Here is a 24,039-nt window from a genome sequence, read left to right on the forward strand (position 1 = left end):
AATTCAATTCAAAATTTTGTTGATTGTTTTCAAAGCACTTAATGGACAAGCCCCATCATACATTTCTGATCTTATCTAATTTAATTCAGCTCCTAAGTCTCTCAGATCTGCTAATAAAGCTCTTTTATATGTCCCACGGTCACAACTTAAGTTTAAGGTGACAGAGCCTTTGCGGTAGCTGCTCCACGGTTATGGAATCAGTTGCCACCTGACATTAAGAGTGCTCTGTCTATTTCGATTTTTAAGTCTAGACTTAAAACGTATCTTTATTCTATGGCCTTTCCTGATTTTTAATTTATGGATTAGTATTGTTATCTTGGATTTTAATTGATATTTCATTTGATACTTTACTGTATTTTATGATTGTTTTGTACAGCACTTTGGTCAGTGTAAGCTGAATTTAAATGTGCTCTATAAATAAAATTGACTTACTTACTAATACCTCGCTTCACCCAAATATGTCAGATTATGCAAGTGAAATGGGTTGTGAATATCATTTTAACTGACTTGGAGTAGAGCCCACAAGTTGTTACAAGACTTGATCATGACCCAGATGACTTGAAAATGATCCAAAGAGCATCTCAAAGATGTTCACATTAGTGACGTGACATGTGGCCAAGTATGGTGACCCATACTAGGAATTAGTGCTCTGCATTTAACCCATCCTAAGTGCACACACACAGCAGTGAACACACACACACCGTGAACACACACCCGGAGCAGTGGGCAGCCATTTTTGTGGCTGCCCACTGCTCCAAAAATCGGTGCCTTGCTCAAGGGCACCTCAGTCGTGGTATTGAAGGTGGGAGAGAGCGCTGTACATTCACTCCCCCCACCTACAATTCCTGCCGGACCTGAGACTCGAACCCACAACCTTTGGGTTACGAGTCCGACTCTCTAACCATTAGGCCACGACTTCTCTTCATTAGGTTAGTAATCAGTTTTTGTTACAAGCTGTGTCCACAATTTGTGGAAAAACAGAGTGGTCTCAGACCATGTGGCTCTAACTGCATGTGAAAACAATCTCTTCATCTAAAGTGGGAGGAGCTCTTTCCAAAGCCCCTCCCACAGTCGAGCTGGCAGTTCCTCCTCTCTTGTGTGTGAAAGAGCTTCTCTTTTTCAGCATGCTCCGCCCCTTCTCATCTTCCCTCCACTCTGTTATTGGCTCTTCCCTGTCCTTCTCACTCACACCCTTCACGCTTGCAGTCCCTTCCTTGCAAACTCCTGTGATTTTCTTTCTAAGCACACACTTCTCTCCAGGCTCTCAGCGCAGAGGATCTTCATCAGAGGAAGGGTTGGACCGAATCCCTTATTTTGATGTGAGTAACTGTCTGTTATTGTTCTAAATCTCAGACCATGTGAGTCCAAGTGTGTGAGAGGGAGAGTGGCAATGTTTGGTCTGGCTGTGTTCCTAGCACACGTGGAAAGATAGCAGCAGTACTCAGTAACTTTTTGAGCGCAGACGCATCTGGCTGCGTTTCAGAGACCTGTGCGCTGACGTGCTAAAGTCACTTGTAATGAAATCATTCGGACACATGTTTGCAGTCTGACTGTTTGTATGCAAATGGTACAAGAATTTAATGTACTGACTGAGAGGGACTTTTAGTCAAATAAAAATTATTTGGTGAAGAGAACCTAAATTTGGATGCATTGGATGTGTATCTTTCCAAATGACAAAAAACATACATTCTTCAAAATAAAGGTTCTTTATTGCCATCAATGGTTCTAAGAGAAACCTCTAGCATCCATGGAACCTCAAAAGGTTCTTAACACTCTTAAAAATAAAGGTTCTTTATTGGCATCTGATCCTTTAATATTCATAGAACCTTTCTATTGCACAAAAGGTTCTATATAGTGGAAAAGGGTTCTATAGATTATCAAATGTTTTTCACACTGAGAAAAAAATGGTTCTTTTAAGAACTGTTCACTGAAAGGTTCTTTAGGGAACCGAATCAAAAATGGTTCTTCTATGGAACTGTTGCGAAAACCCCATTTGGAACCTTTGTTTTTAAAGAGTGTACTACAAATTTAATTTCACATTTAAAGAAAATGGTGTAGAAACAATTTTCGCTCAGAAATTGCTAGTAAATTTCACAAATAATTAAAGAAAACCGAAAGTAACACATTGAGTTAACATGAAATTTGACCTAGAAAACTGAAACAGTATTTTCTTGTAAAATGCACTTTTTTTAACCGTAAATTTTTTTTTTTTTTTTTTTTTTTTACAATTTAGATTTGTTTCAAGTGTTTTAGTTTTAGGCAAGCATCACTATTATTGTTGCTTTGAACAAACCACTAACCTAATTATTATAATACGGTCAAATCTTGCGGTCTGTTAAAGAAAAGTGTGCTATTACTGTACATATCTTGAAGATGTGATTCATGATTTTCACTTTGTGGATGATAAGACAAGCTAAAACATGACATAGACCAATCCAATTGTTTAATCTCTTTTGATTTGCAGACACCTACCATGAAAAAAAATTAATATTGAAGTAGAAAGAGTGAAATAGTATTTTTTTTTAAACGTACTCCAATAATCTTTGTTTTATTTACAAATTTACAAGTATGACAAAATCATTTTTTTTACTGTGCAGTGATGCAAACACAGTAAAAAACACAAAATTGTCGGCAATTTTTGTACGAGAAAACGCCACGCAAGTTGTAAATAAGTACGTTTTACAAGAAATACTATTTCAGCCTTTCTGCCTTCTAAAATTTCACAGTTAATTCAACGTTACTTGCTGTATCTTTGTAATTTTTTTTGTGAAATTTACTAGGAATTTCTGAGTGGCAATTGTTTCAATGTAAATCCTACACCACTTTTTTTCGGTGCACTCACAATTTCGTAAGAAAATGTAAAAAATTGAGTAACCTCTAATATTATTATTACTTAGCTGGTTATTGCATTAGAGAGGTTACCTGTATGCTGTTCTCTGCAGTTATTGCCCGAAGCGGAGTGTTTCCCGTTAATCGTTCAGCGGTGTCTGGTGTTTCCGGTGTGGCGCCCCCATCAGGCATGACTCGGAGTAACGGGGAGACGCGTCTGCAGCGCAGCAGAGTGCAGCAGCTGCGGGCCGGCTTCACAGAGCGCTCACAGCGGGCGCGCAACACCGTACAGAACATCACCACTGATGACGTCAAAGGCTTCTTCAGGCGGAATGCCTTCGTCATCCTCACAGTCGCAGCCGTCATCATTGGTGAGATGATGTTTGATGTTGAGATGACTGTCTGTGCCTACTACTCTGAAAGGGAAAAAAACACCCACAAATGTAGATTTACATAATATTGGAATTGAATCAAAATGCAAATAAATATAAAAGTAAAAATTGCATACAATAAAAAATTTAATAATATTATAATGGAATAAAATAAATAATAAAAATGCAATTAAATATAAAGCTAAACGTGTTATATAAAATGGGTTAAAATGTAATATTCATGAATAAACAAATTTAATATAAAACCAAAAAAATGAATAATACAAAAAATATTTATTTAGAATTCACAATTTTATAAGTTTAACATTACATAAAATAACCTTAATATATTATATACATGTGTGTGTGTGTGTTAGTGCTGTCAAACAATTAATCGCATCCAAAATAGGTTTTTGTTTGCATAATATATGTAGGTGTGCTGTGTATATTTATTATGTAAATTTGGGTGCGATTAATCGTTTGACAGCACTAGTGTGTGTGTGAAATTTATAAAATTGTGAATCTCAAAATGGCCAAAAAATAGCTGATTAATCTCCTAATTTACATTACATACATTAATGTTTCAAGGGAACATATTTAATGTCATACAGCATTATTTAGCAAGTATTTTGTTATGCCAACATCATATTCAACATCTTATATATTAGATCTTATTTTTCGCATTGGATTTCATAAAACACTGAATCTTAGCTTTTAAAAAAAGTTGTAAAGGAATACTGAACATTTCAATTGAATTTTTATGATACTTTGGAACCAATATGATGAACTGGAAATCTTGTTTTTTAAATACAAACTAACATCCTGTTTCCCTTTGGATCCCATTATGATTAGTTCCAAATTGTGATAGAAATTCCATTAGCTTTTCTTTAGGCTTGTTTTGATAACAACCTAAACACTCCAACTAAAAAAAAAAAAAGCTAAATGCAAAATTTTTTTTTACAGATCAATTAAAGGTGCATGTGTGTTTTTCTCACAGGTATAATTCTGGGATTCGGACTGCGGCCGTATAAAATGTCCTATCGAGAGGTGAAGTACTTCTCCTTTCCTGGAGAGCTGCTGATGAGAATGCTGCAGATGCTGGTGCTCCCTCTTCTGGTGTCCAGTTTAATCACAGGTAGGCACTGAGCAGGAGTCTGAGACAAACACATGATGCAGGGGAACGGGACGGGCCGAATCTGATTTGGTCAGGCTCAAATGGGACAGCAGATATTATGTAACTCGTGCAGCTGAAGCGATTCTGTTTTTTCAGCTGTAAATGTATTTGCAAAACCATATACGCGTAAGAATATAATAGTTTTAAAAAGAATTCAGTTAGTTTTGAGATCTTCAACAAGGGTAGTTCAGCTTCTAGGCCTGTTGTTTAAAAATAAATCTTAAGGAAGGTCAACATAGGTTCAACATAGAGCAGGTGAGAGCGTGTGTGAGGTCAGCGTTTTGAGATCTTCAACAAGGCTAGTTCAGCTTCTAGGCCTGTTGTGTTTAAAAATAAATCTTAAGGAAGGTCAACATAGGTTCAACATAGAGCAGGTGAGAGCGTGTGTGAGGTCAGTGCTTTGATGGTCACTTTCCAAACAGACAAGAGGTCACAGGTCAAAGTCACCATACTGAGAAAAGAAACAAAAGCTCCTTTCAGTCATCTCTCTCTCTCTCTCTCTCTCTCACACACACACACACACACACACATTCTCTGTGTATAAATAGCATTTGCTGCTTTCTAAATAAAGCCACAAACAGTTTCCAGACAGATGTGGCACAAACACAGCTTATATAGAATAAAAAAGACAATGCTTTTAGTTTTTGTCCATCTTTGATAGTTAAACAGCTGCTTTTATGCTATAGAGCCCACATGAAACGGCATTCACGAGTCATTTCACTAACGTGAGTAAAAATATTTTTTTGGACCCCGTGATACTTTTTTCAGAATTTTTTTGACTTTTATGAATAAAAATAAAAAAGAACAGCATTTATTCCAAATAGGAATCTCTTGTAACAGTACAAGCCTTTACTACCACGTTTTTATTGGTTTGACATATCTTTGCTCAATAAAAGTATTAATTTCTTTAAAAAAAAAGAATTACTGTCCCCAAACAGTTTTGTTATATTGTTACAAAAGATTTCTATTCTGAATAAATGCTGTTCTTTTTAACTTTTTATTCATCAAATATTGCTATATATACAGGTTGTTTATGAGTCAGATCAAAAAGTCCGCCTTTAAATCTGTGATATTCTCATCTCTAGATATGGTTTGAATCTATTTTTCCACCCACTTTATTGTCCACTGTGTAAAAATCATAAGCCTTTTCTCAAAGCCTTTTCTCAAAATTTGAGGAATTATTCAAATCACACGCTGCAGTTTAATATTTAAGTTTCTGATTAAACAGCAACTTGATGGAACAGACAGACTTAGTTTATCCACAAATTCTGGCCGTTCGCTGATTGAGCTTAAGATTGAGCTCTCATTAGATGAGTTTCTTTGTGAGGTTCACACACAATTCGTCTTTGAAGACTGTATGTGTGTGTGTATGTGAGGTAATTACTCTGCGGTATAGGAGAATAAGACTTTATAAGACTCTGGCAGGGAAGTCATCGTTACCATGGAGACGGGAACTAATGAGAGCAGCAGGACGAGAACATGACCTGTACAGAAGGTTCCCAGGCCACTGTAGGGTGTAAAGCTGAGGGGTTTTATGGGGTTGGGGGCAGTGAGATCACTACTTAGGATCAGACACGCACACACACATGCACCATACACAATAATGGAAGACATACATAGTTCAATACAATGGCTGTTTCTGTCCTATAGAGAGAAACGCTGAATGGCAGTCGTGGTCAGTGACCTTCAGGAAATATACTGTCTGACTCCTATACAAGCTATTGTTGTTGAGCATCAATGTAGAGACTTTCTTTCTTTCTTTCTTTTTGAATTTCACACTGAATTTGACTGATTTTATGTTTGGTCTGAAAGCGTCTAGTTACTTTTTTTTTTTGTATTCAAATATAAAAGCTTAAAAGCTTTAATTCAACAACTATAGCCTTAAGTGCGAAGAAAAATCAGCCCAAAAAGTTGCAAAATCTAGACAAAGAAGCTCAAATATAAGAGAGTTTCACATTTTGAAGTCAAAAGATAATTCCTGCCATTTGTGTTATTTCGTAGTTTTGATGACTTAATATCCAAATAAGTCTAAAAAAGTCATAATATATTTTACCATTCAAAGGTTTGGGGTGAGATTTTTTTTTTTTAAAGAAATTAATACTTCTATTCAACAAGGATGCATGAAATTGATCCAAAGTGTAAGTAAAGTTCTATTTCAAATAAATGCAAATACAATTTTTACCTTTTAAATTAATCATAAAATACTGAAAACATATCAATGTTTTTCCATAAAAATATTCAGCGTCACAACTGTTTTCAATATTGATAACAATAATGTATCATGAGTAGCAAATCATAATTATTTCTGAAAGATCATGTGACACTGAAGATTTTGGTAATGATGCTGAAAATTCAGCTTTGATCACAGGAATAAATTACAATTTAAAATATATTACAATAGAAAACATTTATTTTAAATTATAATAATATTTCACAATTTTACAGTTTTTTACTGTAGTTTTGATCAAATAAATGAAGCCTTCGTGAGCATAAAACAAACAAAAAAAACTGTTACACTTTATTTTAAGGACCAATTCTCACTATTAACTAGTAGTTTATTATCATTCATATTACTGGCATATTGGCTGTTTATTAGTACGTATAAAGCACATATTAATGCCTCATTCTGCATGACCATATTTTAGATCCCTTAATCTTGCCTCATACCTAAACTTAACAACTACCTTACTAACTATTCATAATTAATAAGCAGCAAATTAGGAGTTTACTGAGGCAGAAGTCATAGTTAATAATTAGTTAATGGTGATAATTGGACCTTAAACTAAAGTGTGGCCAAAAAATCTTACCAACCCTAAACGTTTGAATGCTAGTGTAGAATGAGTAGGTGTTTCCAACCTTTTGACTGTCATTGTATGTATATGCAGTTTACATTGCATTACTATATGCACATGCATCCACAGAATCATGTGAAACAAACTAATATTGCAGTCTAATATCACCTGTGTGCAGGTATGGCCGCTCTGGACAGTCGAGCTTCAGGGAAGATGGGTGTGAGAGCTGTAGTTTACTACACCACCACCACTATCATCGCTGTGTTCATCGGGATCGTCATGGTGCTCATCATCCACCCGGGAAGAGGCTCTAAAGACGAATTCACCAAACAGGAGAAGATCGAACAAGTCAGCCCAGCAGATGCCTTCCTCGATCTCATCAGGTATGGCAAAGTACTTTTTTAATTGACAATTTTATGATGTTTTTTTTTTTCTAACATTATATTCTTTTTTTATTTTTAATAGAAACATGTTTCCTCCTAATTTAGTGCAAGCTTGTACTCAACAGGTAATGTTTTTAATGCACAAGAACCAGTAAAAATCTAGCTTCCTATAAGATGGTAAACACAACCAAGTAACTGTTTCTATTCTCTCTACCACCTTCAGTTTAAAACGCAATATGGCAAGCGAGTGGTCACAGTCAAAGTTCTGGTGAACGAGACATTGTTCAGTTTGAATAACGGGTCGCAGGAACTCAAACGTGAAGAGGTGATACCAGTGCTGGGAACGGTTAATGGAATCAACGCACTCGGACTCGTGGTCTTCTCCATGTGCTTTGGCTTCATCATTGGGAACATGAAGGAACAGGGTCAACCGCTACGGGATTTCTTTGACTGTCTAAATGAGGCCATCATGAGGCTTGTTGCCATTATCATGTGGTGAGTGATTTAGAGTGGGAAAGTTTTCAGCTTTGAGCACATTATGTACATGGTTTTCACAAACAGTGGTTTTTCTAATTAATGAAAATGGGATAAACCATGTCATGACCTGCCAGACTGTTTTTGTAATTTTAATTTCAAGCAGACTTACTGGAACATTAGCAATTAAAACATAATGAAATTAGAGGAAAGAGTTAAAAAGTGGCCCTCATATGTGACCCTGGACCACAAAACCAGTCATAAGGGTCAATTTTTCAAAATTGAGATTTATACATGAGATTTAAGCTGAATATATAAGCTTTCCATTGATGTATGGTTTGTTAGGATCGGACAATATTTGGCCGAGATACAACTATTTGAAAATCTGGAATCTGAGGGTGCAAAACAATCTAAATATTGAGAAAATCGCCTTTAAAGTTGTCCAAATGAAGTTCTTAGCAATGCATATTACTAATCAAAAATTAAGTTTTGATATATTTACGGTAGGAAATTTACAAAATATCTTCATGGAACATGATCTTTACTTAATATCCTAATGATTTTTGGCATAAAAGAAAAATCAATCATTTTGACCCATACAATGTATTTTTGGCTATTGCTACAAATATACCCCAGCGACTTAAGACTGCTTTTGTGCTCCAGGGTCACATATAATAAATATTGGAATAATGAATTGCTCTGCTAAGACGCTAATAGATAAGTCCATATTTTCATTCGTTTGTCAGTTAAAAAAGTGTCTAAAGTCTAAATAAATTGTTAGCACTGACTTACAATTTAAATGGCAACATTTAATAGGCATATATATGGCAATGTATAGGTCAGCATTTGAATTTGGGTCGGTTTACATGGACAAAAAAGGAATAGTTTGTCATAATTTACTTACCCTCATGTTGTTCCAAACCTGTATGAGTTTCTTTCATAAGTTGAACACAGAAGAAGATATTTTGAAAAATGTTACTGTTGCTGGTAGCCATTGACTTCTATTGTATGGATCTAAATACTATGGAAGTAAATGGGGACCATCAACTGTTTGATTAGCAGCATTCTTCAAAATATCTTCTTTTATATTCAACATCCTCAAGAAAGAAACTCCTACAGGTTTGGAACGATATGAGGGTGAGTAAATTTTGGCAAAATGTTCATTTTTGGGTGAACTATCCTTTTGATAGCTCAATAGGCCTAATTTAGTATGGACCACAACACTTTAAGTTATAGCTGTAAGCTTTTGAAGTTATTTTTATTATAAATTTGTTCCAAATTTGATGCTTTCACTCTCTGGTGATTCATGATGTTTCACCAGGTGATTCATATGAACCTAAAAAACCCATCAAAGCACAGTTCCCGTTTCGAATCCGATGTGACTGGAAAAATTACGGATGGTGCAGTAAGGAATTCAGTTGTGAACTCAATAACGGCTCAATGAATCTGATTCAAAGCCTACTAACTCACGATTGAGTTTGGATCTGTTTTGTGAATCTCTCAATTAAAAAGAATCACTTCAGTTGAGTCATTTGTTGCGTGAACTGGCGAAACCCAATATTGACGCATGCAAACGCCTCCTCGACTTTCAGATATCATGTTGTTAGATTATAAATTACTGTTGCACATTGTTTTTTTTGTGGCATTTGTGAACATTTTAGTCGCAGTCTGAAGCGCCGTGAGACAAAACATGACCATATAGAAAAACACTTTATTAGACAACTTAGGACATTCTCTTTGCCTTAATTAAGTATATGTTTAACACTATTTTTTCCAAAGCAGTAATAACAATCTAATTTGTTTTCCCACCTCAGGTACGCTCCTCTTGGCATAATGTTCCTGATCGCGGGAAAGATAGTTGAGATGGATGATATATCAGAAATGGGAGGCCAGTTGGGCATGTACACCATCACAGTCATCATTGGCCTACTGATACATGCAATCATCGTACTGCCTTCGCTTTACTTCCTTGTGACGCGTAAAAATCCATTTGTGTTCATCGCTGGACTTCTGCAAGCCCTTGTCACTGCACTCGGTACCTCCTCCAGGTGAGCTTTTAAATTGAAATAATTTTCAATACATATATACATTTTAATACATTTTATTTTTAATTTACCAAAGAGCTAGCATCATTTCGATACGGATATCACTGAAAATAATGATAACTTGTTACAGATATCACTTAAAATAATAAGATGTTGATTCAGTAGCTGCTCTGAACGATTCAGTTCAGTAAATGAATCATCAAACAGATTCATCCCGGAGACTTGTCTTTTTGAGCTATTCATTACATGGTACCGGCTCATGCGTAATTCGTTTGGAAATTGAACTACATTTGTAGTACTTTGTTTTTGAATTACTGTAGGGAATTGCACAATAAGAGAATTGCATAAGAAAAGAATTGCATAATTTGTTCGTGAATGGAATTACGCTGGTCGTATATGCGAGAACAACTCAATGACGTTTGAGTCATTACGTCCTGTACACTGTGTTTTTATTTCATCACATTCAACACAGACTGTAAACTCTTATTCATATACGGTGTATATTTATGTATATACAAACACATGCATGTATATATTTAAGAAAAATATGTTATGTTTATATATTAAATATATTTATATATAATATAAGAATATAAATATATAAATGTATATACATGTAAATATTTTCAAAATATATACTGTATGTATGTGTATTTATATATACACAATAAATATACACAGTACACATATATAATGTAAACAAAACCGTTTATTTTGGATGCGATTAATCGCGATTTTAGTTTACAAAGGGTTATTTTGCTGTAGCACTAGCATGAGAGTTTCACAACATGTTTAAAAAGGTAAGTTTACCCAAAAAAGAATGTGATTAATATTTTAGTCACCCACTACATGATGTTTGTATATGTTCTTCTCAATATGGGTTATTTTTATGGTGTTTGTTGGAACTAGACATCCCACCGTTACTCGCCACTGAAAAAGATGGGTCAACGCTTTCCTTTCGTCTACATTTTCGAGTTTGGAACATGATGATGATCAGTGAATGATGACAGAATTTGCCTCTCCGTAGCTCTGCCACTCTGCCCATCACCTTTAAGTGTCTAGAGGAGAATAACCATGTGGATAAACGTGTAACCCGTTTTGTGCTGCCTGTTGGAGCCACTATAAACATGGATGGCACCGCTCTGTACGAGGCTCTGGCTGCCATCTTCATCGCACAAGTCAATGACATGGATTTGAACTTTGGAGAGATCCTAACCATCAGGTACCGTTAGGTCAAATAAAGAACTTTTCCATGACAGCTTATTCAGTTAAGGCAAGACACCATATTTCACCATAATCACAGAACATTAAGACATTAAATGTTGTACTACTGCACGTTTTTTGAAATGTTTAAAAATGCAAATTAGGCATTGTCTAATTAAAAATGCACTAATTTGCATACATTTCCAGAACAAAAATGTGAACATTGAATAAAGCCAGGATCAAACATTTAGTTTTTTTATTTTTGACATATTTGAAATGTTGACACATATTTCAGAATGATTTTGGATATCTTTTTTTTAACACTCCATAAATCCAAAAATACTGTCAGAAAAATTCAGAAAAAACACAACATTGAGGAATACAATTTCTATATTTAAAAAAACCTTAAGAACCAGAAAAAGGTTTTAGAATATCCACAAAAATAAACATTTTGTTGTAGGTAAATGCTACTAAAGTAGAGATTTCTGACTGACAGTCATTAAAAAAAATTGTATTGTAATTTAATTTACAGATGCAAATAGACAAAATGTAACAAAATAAACACTGTATTTTGGATGTTTTCTTTCCACTAGTCTGAAAGAAGACATGTTGTGAAAGTAGAATCCCAAAATCTCAAAAATGACCAGTGCATAAAAAAAACAATTGTTTTGGCTGTAGTGTCTTGCCTTAAAGGTAGTTGATTTTTCACACCATTTCAGTATTTATCTGACTGAAAATGATTTTTGAATGCATGCTTCGTATAATTTTAAAGCATCACAGCAACAGCAGCCAGCATTGGTGCAGCTGGAATCCCTCAGGCTGGCCTGGTTACCATGGTGATAGTGCTGACCTCTGTAGGACTGCCCACTGATGACATCACTCTAATTATCGCAGTTGATTGGTTCCTGTGAGTACTATTTTTTGTGTATTACAAACGTTTAAAGTTTTTTGGTATGTGAGATCATCCCACATATGACTTTTCAGGGAAAACCAGTGTGTACTTTACACTGGGACAGGAGAAAGTATTTGAAGAACTACACTGATCAGCTTTAATAAGCAGACATAGTTCCCACTGTCAAAAAATAAATAAATAAATACAAATCTAGAAATATTAAATAATTTTCAGATTGTGATTTCAAGGTGAATATGCTGTATGCAGATAAAGTTGAACAAACTTCCAACTTCATATAAAGAGCTTCGCAATAATGTTCTTACATTTTATGATGAAAACAAAAAATTAGGCAGTTGAGATTTAGTATATAGATTATATTGCTTTACCTGAGTGTACTGTATGTATGCGAATAAAGTTTGATATAATATACTGGCTATCCAACTTTGTATATCCTAGTGTAAATAGAGATGTGCGATAATATAGTTCACATTTTGTGATAATTTAAACAATCAGGCAGTTGAGATTTGCTATATAGTACATACTATATTATATTCAACTTTTAATATAATGCTGGGTAAACTGCTAGTTTATATTTTGACAATATAACTATAAAACCATTGAGATTTGCTCTACAGTACATACGTATGTATCCAAGTAAGGTTGGATATACTTATTGTAGTTGTATAATTAATAATTTAATTAATAATAAATTCATTTATTAATTAATTTGAGTTAACTAATTCAATAAGCAGTGAATTATAAAACCTGTGAGGTTTTGTTCAGTTTATAATAATTTCTAGGCCTTGTGGAAATGACTTATCTTAAAAAGTAATAGAAAGTTTTATTAAAATATAAACAAAATATTGTTTAATTAATACAAATAATTTAAATAATAAATGAATACAGTTTAAAATAATTAATAAAAGTAAATATTTAGTTGTTTATAATTAAATATTAAATTACATTAATAATAATTGTTTTTTTGTGTTTTAAGTTTAATGGCTTCTTCAGCTAGAAATGGCTCTTTGTGACTGTAACCACGAAATTTAAAAAAAAAAAAAATGTCTATCAGTGTTTATAATTCAGAATAACTGGAAAAGTCATGGAAATTCATTGATCAAAAGCTGTGGGAACCCTGAACCAGAGAATTTCAACTTGTGATGTTCCGAAGACATCTGAAGGTGCTTTAATGTAATGTTCCTTCACACAGACCCAGGCAGAACTTCAGGGCTGAGCAGCAAGATATTCTATCTTTTACATTCCATAACCCATAATCCAATTGTATATGGCCATGCAACATCTGCTTCCAATGAGTTTAGGACCCATTGAACAATACACCCGTATCCAATAGCATGTTCTTGTGGCCTTTACTCCCACCGCATTCAGAGCAAAACAGCAGTCGTTGAATTCAAGTTCAGTCAGGGAGCTTGTCGTCAGATTATGTGCTGGTTAAAGCAGCGTACAGAACAGAAGAGGCATTGTGAGGCTTAGAGGAGGCCTCAGACTCTGAGGAACGTTCATGCTAGGAAAGATGGGTCAGCAAAAACATCACACAAGGAGCCGTTTTTCTTAAGCGGAAGCTACAGGAGGCCCTCAGAGCACAACAAAGGCTCATGTGACATCCAGATGTGTAAACCAGAGAAATAAATCCCCATTGATGAGGAGATGACTTTGATAAGAAGTTGTGGTGTGCTTGGACATATTTCCACCATGAAAATAAATCTGCTTGTTTTCATCTGCTGCTTCAGAGATCGGCTACGCACCACCACGAATGTTTTGGGCGACTCCATTGGCGCTGGCATTGTGGAGCACCTGTCACGTCACGAGCTGTGCGCTATCGACGCCGAGATCGGAAACTCTGTAGTGGAGGAGAACGAGACCAAGAAGTCATACCAGCTCATCTCTCAGGAGAGCGAGTGCGAGAATGCCAAGATCCCTGACAGTGAGACCAAAATGTAACCGCCTGTTTCCTGAGGAAAAACTGGAGTTTTTGTACAAACACTAGTCTGATATTCATCTCAAGTCTTATTATATGCCTGTCGAAGACATCCAAATGTGTTGAAGTTCAAGCGGAGTTGGACATGTGTGGTCCTCTTTGAACTGTTTTATTGTAGAGTAAATGCAATAGATTTGATTACATTAGGCATATTTTTATTAATTTTCTAGATGCAGGTTTGTTTACGTTAATTCAAGAGAAATACCCAATGCCATTATGGAAAAAATATATGTTCACTGATGCTTTTACTTGGGCTGGGAAAAAAATTATTTTAAGTCAGATGATTTCAGACGATTTTAAAAAAGAAGAAATAGTTAAAAAGAAGCATTTTCAAACTGGTTGTTATGAAACACATGGGAAGTTTGGCAGCTTAAGTTGGAAAGTGAAGCTGCAAGTCCAGAAACAACAGTATATTGCGATGTTTCCATGCTACACAACTACAGCAGCCTTTATCAGTGAAAATAAGCTGGAATCTGAGAGTTGTTTTTGAAAAACTGTACATTCAACTGATGTAATCATCTTATTTCAAGACTTGATAGATGACTGTCGATTTGAACAAAATAAAGAAATCTATTAATAAAAAAAGAGCATTTTGGCCAGGACTGTTCACATTACCTGTTGTGTTCTTAGCATGCACCCTGAACAGGTTAGTGATTCTTATGTTACCTATTTTGCATCCTCAGTGAATGGGTGCCGTCAGAATGAGAGTCCAAACAGCTGATAGAAACATCACAGTAATCCACAAGTTATCCACACCACTCCAGTCCATCAATTAACGTCTTGTGAGATGAAAAGCTGTGTGTTTATAATAAACAAATCCACCATTAAGATTTTTTAACTTTAAACCACAACTTCTAGCCAAAATCCATCATAACACTTGAAAAATTCCATCTCCTGTTGTCCTCACACAACAAAATCCACATATTTGTTTAGACCGGTTTTGGACTGGTTTTAGTTCAAAATGTCGTAATGATGGATTTGTTTCTTACAAACATGCACCATTACATATTTCACAAGATGTTAACTGATGGACTGGAGTGGTGTGGATTATTATTGTGATATTTTTATCAGCTGTTGGACTCTCATTCTGACGGCACCCATTCACACTGGTTAGCAAGTGATGTAATGCTACATTTCTCCAAATCTGTTCTCGTAAAGAAACAAACTCATCTATATCTTGGATGGCTTGAGGGTGAGTACATTATTAGCAATTTTTTTACTATTCCTTTAAACTATTCCTTCATTTTTTTAAAAACTCAATCAATTTCACTTTGCAGTGACAATATAGGAGTTAAATGTTACATCCTTAATGTAGCACCACCCAGTTCTGCAGAATTACAGTCATTATTAGCCTTTGAATGGCTCATCCTTGACATTTCTCCATCCCTCACTACTCTACTGTACTTGTCAAGCACATGGTGTTACCGCCTTAGAAAGAATGTATGATCTAAACTCTGTTCATGTCAGGACCTTGTTGACACAATTTTATCATGTCCTTCTTGACCTGTTCCAGTAGTGTTTTTTCTTGAGGTGAGTGCGAGTATAATATATTGCATTTCCGAACACATTAAAAATCTCTTAGTGTTATATCAATATACAGCTAATGAGAAAACATTTTGCTTTGACATATATTCCAAACTAAAAAAATGAATGTTCACTACATACTGTGCTATAACAAAATTTCAAGAAAAGTTGATTCTTATAGACATTTTGTCTATATAAAGTGCTTTACATAGACATGCTAAAGAAAGAGTAGAAATAAAAACAACAATTGTCAATTTTAAAATGCATAGTTTTTATGTATACGTTTCGCAGATACTTTCATACAAAGGCTAGACTTGCACAGGTTTAAAAAGTGAAAGTGAAAGTGACGTGGCCAAGTATGGTGACCCATACTTGGAATTAGTGCTCTGCATTTAACCCATCCAAAGTGCACACACACAGCAGTGAACACACACTGTGAACACACAACCGGAGCAGTGGGCAGCTCTCTTAGTGTTATATCAATATACAGCTAATGAGAAAACATTTTGCTTTGACATATATTCCAAACTAAAAAAATGAATGTTCACTACATACTGTGCTATAACAAAATTTCAAGAAAAGTTGATTCTTATAGACATTTTGTCTATATAAAGTGCTTTACATAGACATGCTAAAGAAAGAGTAGAAATAAAAACAACAATTGTCAATTTTAAAATGCATAGTTTTTATGTATACGTTTTGCAGATACTTTCATACAAAGGCTAGACTTGCACAGGTTTAAAAAGTGAAAGTGAAAGTGACGTGACGTGGCCAAGTATGGTGACCCATACTTGGAATTAGTGCTCTGCATTTAACCCATCCAAAGTGCACACACACAGCAGTGAACACACACTGTGAACACACACCCGGAGCAGTGGGCAGCCATTTATGCTGCGGCGCCCGGGGAGCAGTTGGGGGTTCGGTGCCTTGCTCAAGGGCACCTCAGTCGTGGTATTGAATGTGGGAGAGAGCGCTGTACATTAATTCACTCCCCCCACATACAATCCCTACCGGTACGAGACTCAAACCCGCAACCTTTGGGTTATGAGTCCGACTCTCTAACCATTAGGCCACGACTTCCCCCTTTCAAGTTTTTAGTTTGGACTTGAATAGCACTTGAATATACATGACAGTTAATGGTAATGGAAGCCACAGTATTATAGCTCATATATTTCATAGAGCTACACAGAATTATTTCTCTTAAAGAAGACATAAATTCAAAGAAAGTCGTTAATAAACTACAGGTGTGCCCGCTAGCCTGAATCGTTATACTAAATCGCCATCCAGTGGTGAGAAGTGAAACTACAGGAAGGCTCAAAGGACAGGGCTCTAGGTCAAGTTATAAACTACAAGAACACTGAAGTCTGTTAACGGTTCCCTCCCAAACACATCAGCAATTAAAATAAATTGTAGTTTCTTTAGCATATTTGAGGAGATCCCTAAACATTCTTTTTAAGGTAATATCCACTGATCCATACCACTAGTGTAAGGATATTTGTTATATATATATATATATATATATATATAAAGATGGTTGTATATTAATATAATATACATTATATTAATATGCTCTTTTTCACATATCTATTTATTCATAAATATATACATATCCACATCGATACATATAATGTAATAGCGTTATTCTCAATATACTTTATAATTAATACTCATCATACTTCATATACACAGTGTGTATATATACATGCATACATAAAGTACGATGCATATTAATGCAATGTATATGAAAAAATGAAAGAAGAGGATTATTGTTGAGGATTATTATTGCTTGTGAACACTATTACATGATTATTACACGATTACATGATATGTAATGATTGGGGATGTCAAACTAGAGTAAAAAAAAAAAGATATCTTGAATAAAAAAGAAGAATTCAGTCTTATTTATACGTGTTTTTCGCACCTGATGGAAAAAGGCTGGAAATCATCAACAGTGTCTGCGGGAAAATAATCACGTTATTAGTATTTGTATTTCCGGTCAACCTACAATTCCCTCTGACTAGCGACAAAGCATCGGTTGTGGAGCTTTTTTGTTGGCAAACAAAGACGTAAGCAACTGTGTTTTACGAGCATTGACGCGATGAGTTCATAAGGAGCTGAATTAAACTCGGCTCCGTTATGAAACGCATTTAAAGTGTGATGAGAGAAAGCCTGACCTCCCCCACCCCAGATAAAGACAGAGTTGGCTTGTTGTTAGCTGGCTCGGCTAAACAAACCCCGCGCTGATCTTTTTATAGCAGAGAGGGGGAGCCAGAGACTTACAGCAGACCGACAACCAACCTCTCATCCTAACAACAGTCCCCTTATTTTTTCTTCTTTGAAGTTACCCCAAGCTAAGGTAAATATCAAACCCTGTCCTAAGGCTGTCTTCGCGTTCCTTACCACATTTCGACACGTTTCCATTTGGTTTTTCTCGACGGAACGGCTCTGAGAAGACGAACGTCGCAACGGCTCGGCTAGTCGTTCTCCTCCGGCGCGCCCCCCAGCGTAGAGTCCGAGGCTTCTGCGGAGCTCGCGGAGGCCTCGCGCCACAAACACTGGCGAGCGTTTTTGTGTGGGAACTCAAACGGATTATATACAGATATCCCACGCTTTTTTGTAATGACCGAAAACGTTTCGTCACGTCACGTACAGTGTGAGGGAGAGAATGGAGGACAGCGAAAAGTGTTTTTATTGTTCGCGAGCGGAGATAGAAAGATGTGCGTAGCCGAACTAGCCTTGGCCAGCGTTTAGCATAGCGGCGGCTATCGTTTAGTAGACTAAACGACTGAACTATTCACAGAAAATTGTGTAGAAGATAACTAAATTTGTTATTTAAATAAGTAAGAACACAAGCAGCTCGGGTTTCTGTAAGAATTCACATAGCAGATCAGAGCAATGCTAACTAGCGAGTCTCTGCAAGGAATCTATTAAGTCCCGAGCTAACGCTTTGCTAATAGTCGAAATCATTTCTAAGCATCTCTCGAGAACCCACGAACGGCTTAAACGCGTGTTATGGTAAATATTTACATTCTCTAGTGTTCATAACTGAACATGGTGGTAGCCATGTTTTTGACTCATTACGGCTGAATAAACGTCAGTGAAACGCTTTGAGGATGAATGGTTCCTCTGTGGCGATCGACTTGTCAACACTGTGTTTTTGGTCATTTTGTGTTACCCTGTTTGCACAGATGTGATGCTTCACTCCACTGGATCTCCTGCCATATCCTTTAATAGCATCTTGCGTTAACGAAAGGAAAACTTGAAATCGCATCATATGACCCCTTTAAGTTGGAGCAAAAAATATTGGAAAATTGGGCAAAACAACAAAGGTACAAGACTTAAGGGCTTTAGTGAGGGAAACTACAATCTTATGAATCTTTGCAAATGACAATCAGATTAAAATCAATGGAGAAATATAAAACGACTCATTTAAAGATATTAATTATCTACAGAAACTATGTATTTTTAGTTTATTGCAAAATGTGCATATATATGCAAATGTTTATGTATTAAGGGAAACTGACTCGATTACATTATTTGTGGTGCTTCATGGGCTTCAACTAGGGGTGTGACGAGACACTTATCCCACGAGACGAGACACGAGAACGAGACGAGATTTTTAGACTTTTTTTTAAAGAAATCCTCAATGATGAAAGTAGTAGTAGACTATGTACATTCTACTGAAAAATAGTTATAGGCACAATGTCTTCAAATCAAACCGGACTTTTATTTTGACGGGTTGCCGTGACTACCTTTACAGCTCGTTAGTTTTACTCAAATCAAACGCTAAAATGCTCATTAAGTGACTCTCAGAGCAGTTCTGGAGATGTTGTTCATGCGTTTACGTCCTCATTTAATGAGACGGCAGACGCTGAAATCACAGCGAGTATCAGGCGCGCTTCAGTATGTGTGTAGTAAATGAAACCGCGCGTCTGCGCCATTCATTAACAGAGACAGGCAGAACATGCAGGATTCATATTTAAATCGACTTTTGCGGCTTAATATTTACAGATACTAGTCCATATCGTGATTTGATTTAAGTGTAATGACCTACTTTTGATTAATTAATTCAAAATTCGACAAATTCCGTGACATTCCGCATTAAACTGAATTCTGTTTTTATGACTGGATAAAGACTACGCCGTCATTTTTTGCACCCACCGGCAGAAACATAAATCGGCACCTATGGCCATGTCCATAACAAACTAAACTTACTTACTGAATCTTAACCACATAGTGGGCTCGCAAACCTCTCATTCGGCATGAATCGTTTCCATGAGTGAATCGTTACGCAGTCTAACATTTGGTTGCTAAACTATTAGGCTACTTATTACGTAAAGAAGGCTTTGTACTTCTCTCATGTCCGAATATCTACTAACAGCATCCTTCACATATGCAAAAAAGTGTTTGGAAAAACACCACGGCATGCTCACGCTGACCGGCAAAACCTACATATTGTACAACAGACAAGTTAAATTGAGTCACCAAATACATTTTGTAGGTTTAGTTGTCTTGTTTAGTTTGCTGATGATGAGGCTGTGATGTCAAGTTGCAATGCTAGAACTGATTTGTTGTGTGCGCGCAGGAGGCGCCAGCGCAAAACACTTTGGATTCCCTATATCAGCTGAAAAATGTGATATCCGTCAGATAAGAGCAAGACATCTTTCAAAACGGTCTATTTTTATTTGTGTACCTTCAAAATGACAGTGAAACTTTGTGCTTTTGTAAAATAAAGAAAACAAACAAAATGCGCTTGCCGTCTTGGTCTATGTGAACCACTTCCTAAAATGAAGAAAAACCCTGCGATACTGTCTACTTGTCAAACAGACATGAGAAATATATTTAGCTATATAAACCTTGAAGTGCCTGCTTTTAAGTGTTTACGCTTTGCTTATTTGACATTAATGCATTATATAAGTCACTTTGGAATATAAATCATAGCACGTTTCAGAAGATAAAAAAATGTGAATTGCAGTCCGGAAAATACGGTATAGCAAATTATTTTGCGGACCCCCTGGCTTTGCGTCGCGGACCCCTGTTTGAAAACCCCTGGTCTAAATGATCAATTTTGTAACTAAGCAATGCGCTATGAGAGACTTGAATGCTTTGTTTTTATAAGGCTCTTACATCATAAAATAGTTTTTTGTTGTTGTTGTTGTTTTTCATTATTTACACTACCGTTCAAAAGTTTGGGGTTGGTCAGATTTAAGTCACTTCTGCATACCAAGGATGCATTTATTTAATCGAAATACAGCAAAAACACTAGTCAACATTTTAAGTGGATCAAAACCTTTCATCAAAGTTGTCCTAAAACCTAAAACCAAAATGCGTTCTTGTCTTCGGACAACTTTGATGAACTTTTTTGATCCACAATGTTGACTACTGTATTTAAAATAACTGTTTTAATGTGAATATATTTTAAAATGTAATTTATTCCTGTGATGTAAAGCTGAGTTTTCAGCATCATTACTCCAGTCTTCACTTCAGTGTCACACGATCCTTCAGAAATCTAATTCTAATATGCTGATTTGCTGCTAAAGAAACATTTCTTATTATTAATGGTTAAAATAATTGTGCTGCCTATTATTTTTTTTGTGAAAACCATACATTAAGTTTAAAGAACAGCAATTATATCAAAAAATATTTTGTTAGCCTTTTAAACCGTCACTTGATCCATAATAGCATCCTTGCTGAATTGAAATATTTACTTCATCTAGCAAAAGCAAAAAAATCTTGCCGATCCCAAACTTTTGAGCGATAATTTATATTAGATAATTTGCTGCAGCATCTGGATCATCTTCAGGTTTAGCTGATAAGACATTGCTTTCTTGGACTCTGATTCATGTACGCTATGTAGAGGGTGTTTTAGATTGGCTGTGTCAGAACATCTCTTCCGGCACTTTAGGTGGCTGTTAGATTTCTACCCTGGGAGTTCTTGTAATAAAGAAAGCTTTGCCTTATCACACTCTGTTTGTGTGTACAGTGTTGAACCAGCTGCCCCTGCCCTCCCCTTTACCGGGCACCTCCACTAAGAGCCTGCTGTACAGTGGGCGTGTAGCTGAGGAAGTGGGGCGTCTGATGGGCTGCAGGGATGAAACTCTGGTCTCTCAGCTCGCCAGCGGCCTCAGCCAGGTCTCCATGGAGCACATGTGAGTTTCTGCGTACATTTGCCCATTACATACACCACTCCTCTATATGCCTTCTCTTTCTAAATTGAACTCTCTGCTAAAACCTAAAACCAAAATGCGTTCTTGTCTTCGGACAACTTTGATGAACTTTTTTGATCCACAATGTTGACTACTGTATTTAAAATAACTGTTTTAATGTGAATATATTTTAAAATGTAATTTATTCCTGTGATGTAAAGCTGAGTTTTCAGCATCATTACTCCAGTCTTCACTTCAGTGTCACACGATCCTTCAGAAATCTAATTCTAATATGCTGATTTGCTGCTAAAGAAACATTTCTTATTATTAATGGTTAAAATAATTGTGCTGCCTATTATTTTTTTTGTGAAAACCATACATTAAGTTTAAAGAACAGCAATTATATCAAAAAATATTTTGTTAGCCTTTTAAACCGTCACTTGATCCATAATAGCATCCTTGCTGAATTGAAATATTTACTTCATCTAGCAAAAGCAAAAAAATCTTGCCGATCCCAAACTTTTGAGCGATAATTTATATTAGATAATTTGCTGCAGCATCTGGATCATCTTCAGGTTTAGCTGATAAGACATTGCTTTCTTGGACTCTGATTCATGTACGCTATGTAGAGGGTGTTTTAGATTGGCTGTGTCAGAACATCTCTTCCGGCACTTTAGGTGGCTGTTAGATTTCTACCCTGGGAGTTCTTGTAATAAAGAAAGCTTTGCCTTATCACACTCTGTTTGTGTGTACAGTGTTGAACCAGCTGCCCCTGCCCTCCCCTTTACCGGGCACCTCCACTAAGAGCCTGCTGTACAGTGGGCGTGTAGCTGAGGAAGTGGGGCGTCTGATGGGCTGCAGGGATGAAACTCTGGTCTCTCAGCTCGCCAGCGGCCTCAGCCAGGTCTCCATGGAGCACATGTGAGTTTCTGCGTACATTTGCCCATTACATACACCACTCCTCTATATGCCTTCTCTTTCTAAATTGAACTCTCTGCTCCATAAAATAAGTTTGATTTTTTTCCCCCAAATTGCATGCTTTCCATTAAAATTTTTCTGGATTCTGTTTTAATGGTTTAATGAAATTTTAATAATCAAAGATGTCTAATCAATTGAACTCATAAAACTTTAATTACTTAATAATTACTTTTAAAAATTTTGACGATAATAGGGGCTATGAAATGTTTTATTTTTCAGAAATTGTTTTATGATTGAATCAAAAACTGTACTAATCAAATGAATGCGTAAAACTAATAACGCATGCATATGAATGCATAAATCTTTTGAAGTGTAATCAAATGAAATGTGATCAATTCCAATTTTTAATGAACCATTAAAAGTGCTGCACAACTGTTTAAATGTAAACATGGACAAAAAAATTATTTTCCTAAAATGTTTTAATAGACTGTTATTGTTGTTGCTACTTTGAAAAGTGCATTCTACTTGTATAGTAGGGGTGGGGGAAAAAATCGATACAGCATAGTATCGCGATATTTTCCACGGCAATACTGTATCGATACATGGATGCCAAGTATCGATCTTTTATTATACTATTTGGTAGAATAATAAAAACAATTTCTTTACAATCCACTAGATGGTGGTGTTGAGTTTTTTTTCTGGTGAGGTCGGCTGGGTCACCTTCAGCATGCAGTAAGTTAGTAAAATAAAGAGGGCGGCATTGCGGAAAGTTATCAGGAAAGCCCCGTCCGCGTTTAAAGCGGATGTATGGACTTACTTCGGATTTGTAAACAAGGAGGGGATGTAAGTAGGGATGCACCGAAAATATAGGCTACATATAAAAATAATAATAATAGTAATAATAATAATACATATGGCGCCGTGTCGCGCCCCACCCGGCAGTGTTCAGCGCGCATGTTTCACTCTCCTCGTCACTGCGCGTTTCGACGCTCCGCTTAATATTCCGATCTATGAATGTGCGTTCCGCTCGTGTACCGCTCATGCTCACTGGAAAAGCCGCTCAAAGTCCGCTCAAATAACGCGCTGACAGGAAATTTCTATGCAGTATAGGCCTACTTGTTCCGGTTTGCAGTAGCGCTACTGTGCTGTAACATGGTGTAGGCTAGTTCAGCTGTACTGGGCAACGCTGGTAAAATAATGCTACCTTCAGTGACGCTATGCTCTGCTCATATGCTCTGATAATAATAGCTTTGTAGGACTATACATTATTTGGAGAATTAGTAAAAAAAAAA

General features: G+C 36.1%; 2 protein-coding genes across 2 annotated transcripts in view; both read left to right on the forward strand.

The window, feature by feature from the left end:
• Window positions 1–1,136: 1,136 nt before the first annotated feature.
• Window positions 1,137–14,456, forward strand: LOC107725163 (excitatory amino acid transporter 1-like). Its single transcript, XM_016534335.1, has 10 exons — window positions 1,137–1,319; window positions 2,943–3,200; window positions 4,198–4,335; window positions 7,345–7,549; window positions 7,632–7,674; window positions 7,773–8,044; window positions 9,838–10,071; window positions 11,096–11,290; window positions 12,044–12,178; window positions 13,912–14,456. The coding sequence occupies exons 2-10, from the start codon at window positions 3,020–3,022 to the stop codon at window positions 14,120–14,122; spliced, it is 1,614 nt and encodes a 537-aa protein (XP_016389821.1). The 5' UTR covers window positions 1,137–1,319; window positions 2,943–3,019; the 3' UTR covers window positions 14,123–14,456.
• A 5,652-nt stretch (window positions 14,457–20,108) lies between these two features.
• The window catches only part of LOC107725079 (nipped-B-like protein A), a 40,262-nt gene continuing 36,331 nt past the window's right edge, over window positions 20,109–24,039 (forward strand). The window contains exons 1-2 of the mRNA XM_016534219.1: window positions 20,109–20,124; window positions 21,667–21,832. Of these exons, the coding sequence (XP_016389705.1) occupies window positions 20,109–20,124; window positions 21,667–21,832 (182 nt within the window). The remainder of the gene's footprint in view (window positions 20,125–21,666; window positions 21,833–24,039) is intronic.

This window comes from Sinocyclocheilus rhinocerous, unplaced genomic scaffold (genome assembly GCF_001515625.1).
Source record: "Sinocyclocheilus rhinocerous isolate Xijiao unplaced genomic scaffold, SAMN03320098_v1.1 scaffold1295, whole genome shotgun sequence".
Lineage (NCBI taxonomy): Eukaryota > Metazoa > Chordata > Actinopteri > Cypriniformes > Cyprinidae > Sinocyclocheilus > Sinocyclocheilus rhinocerous.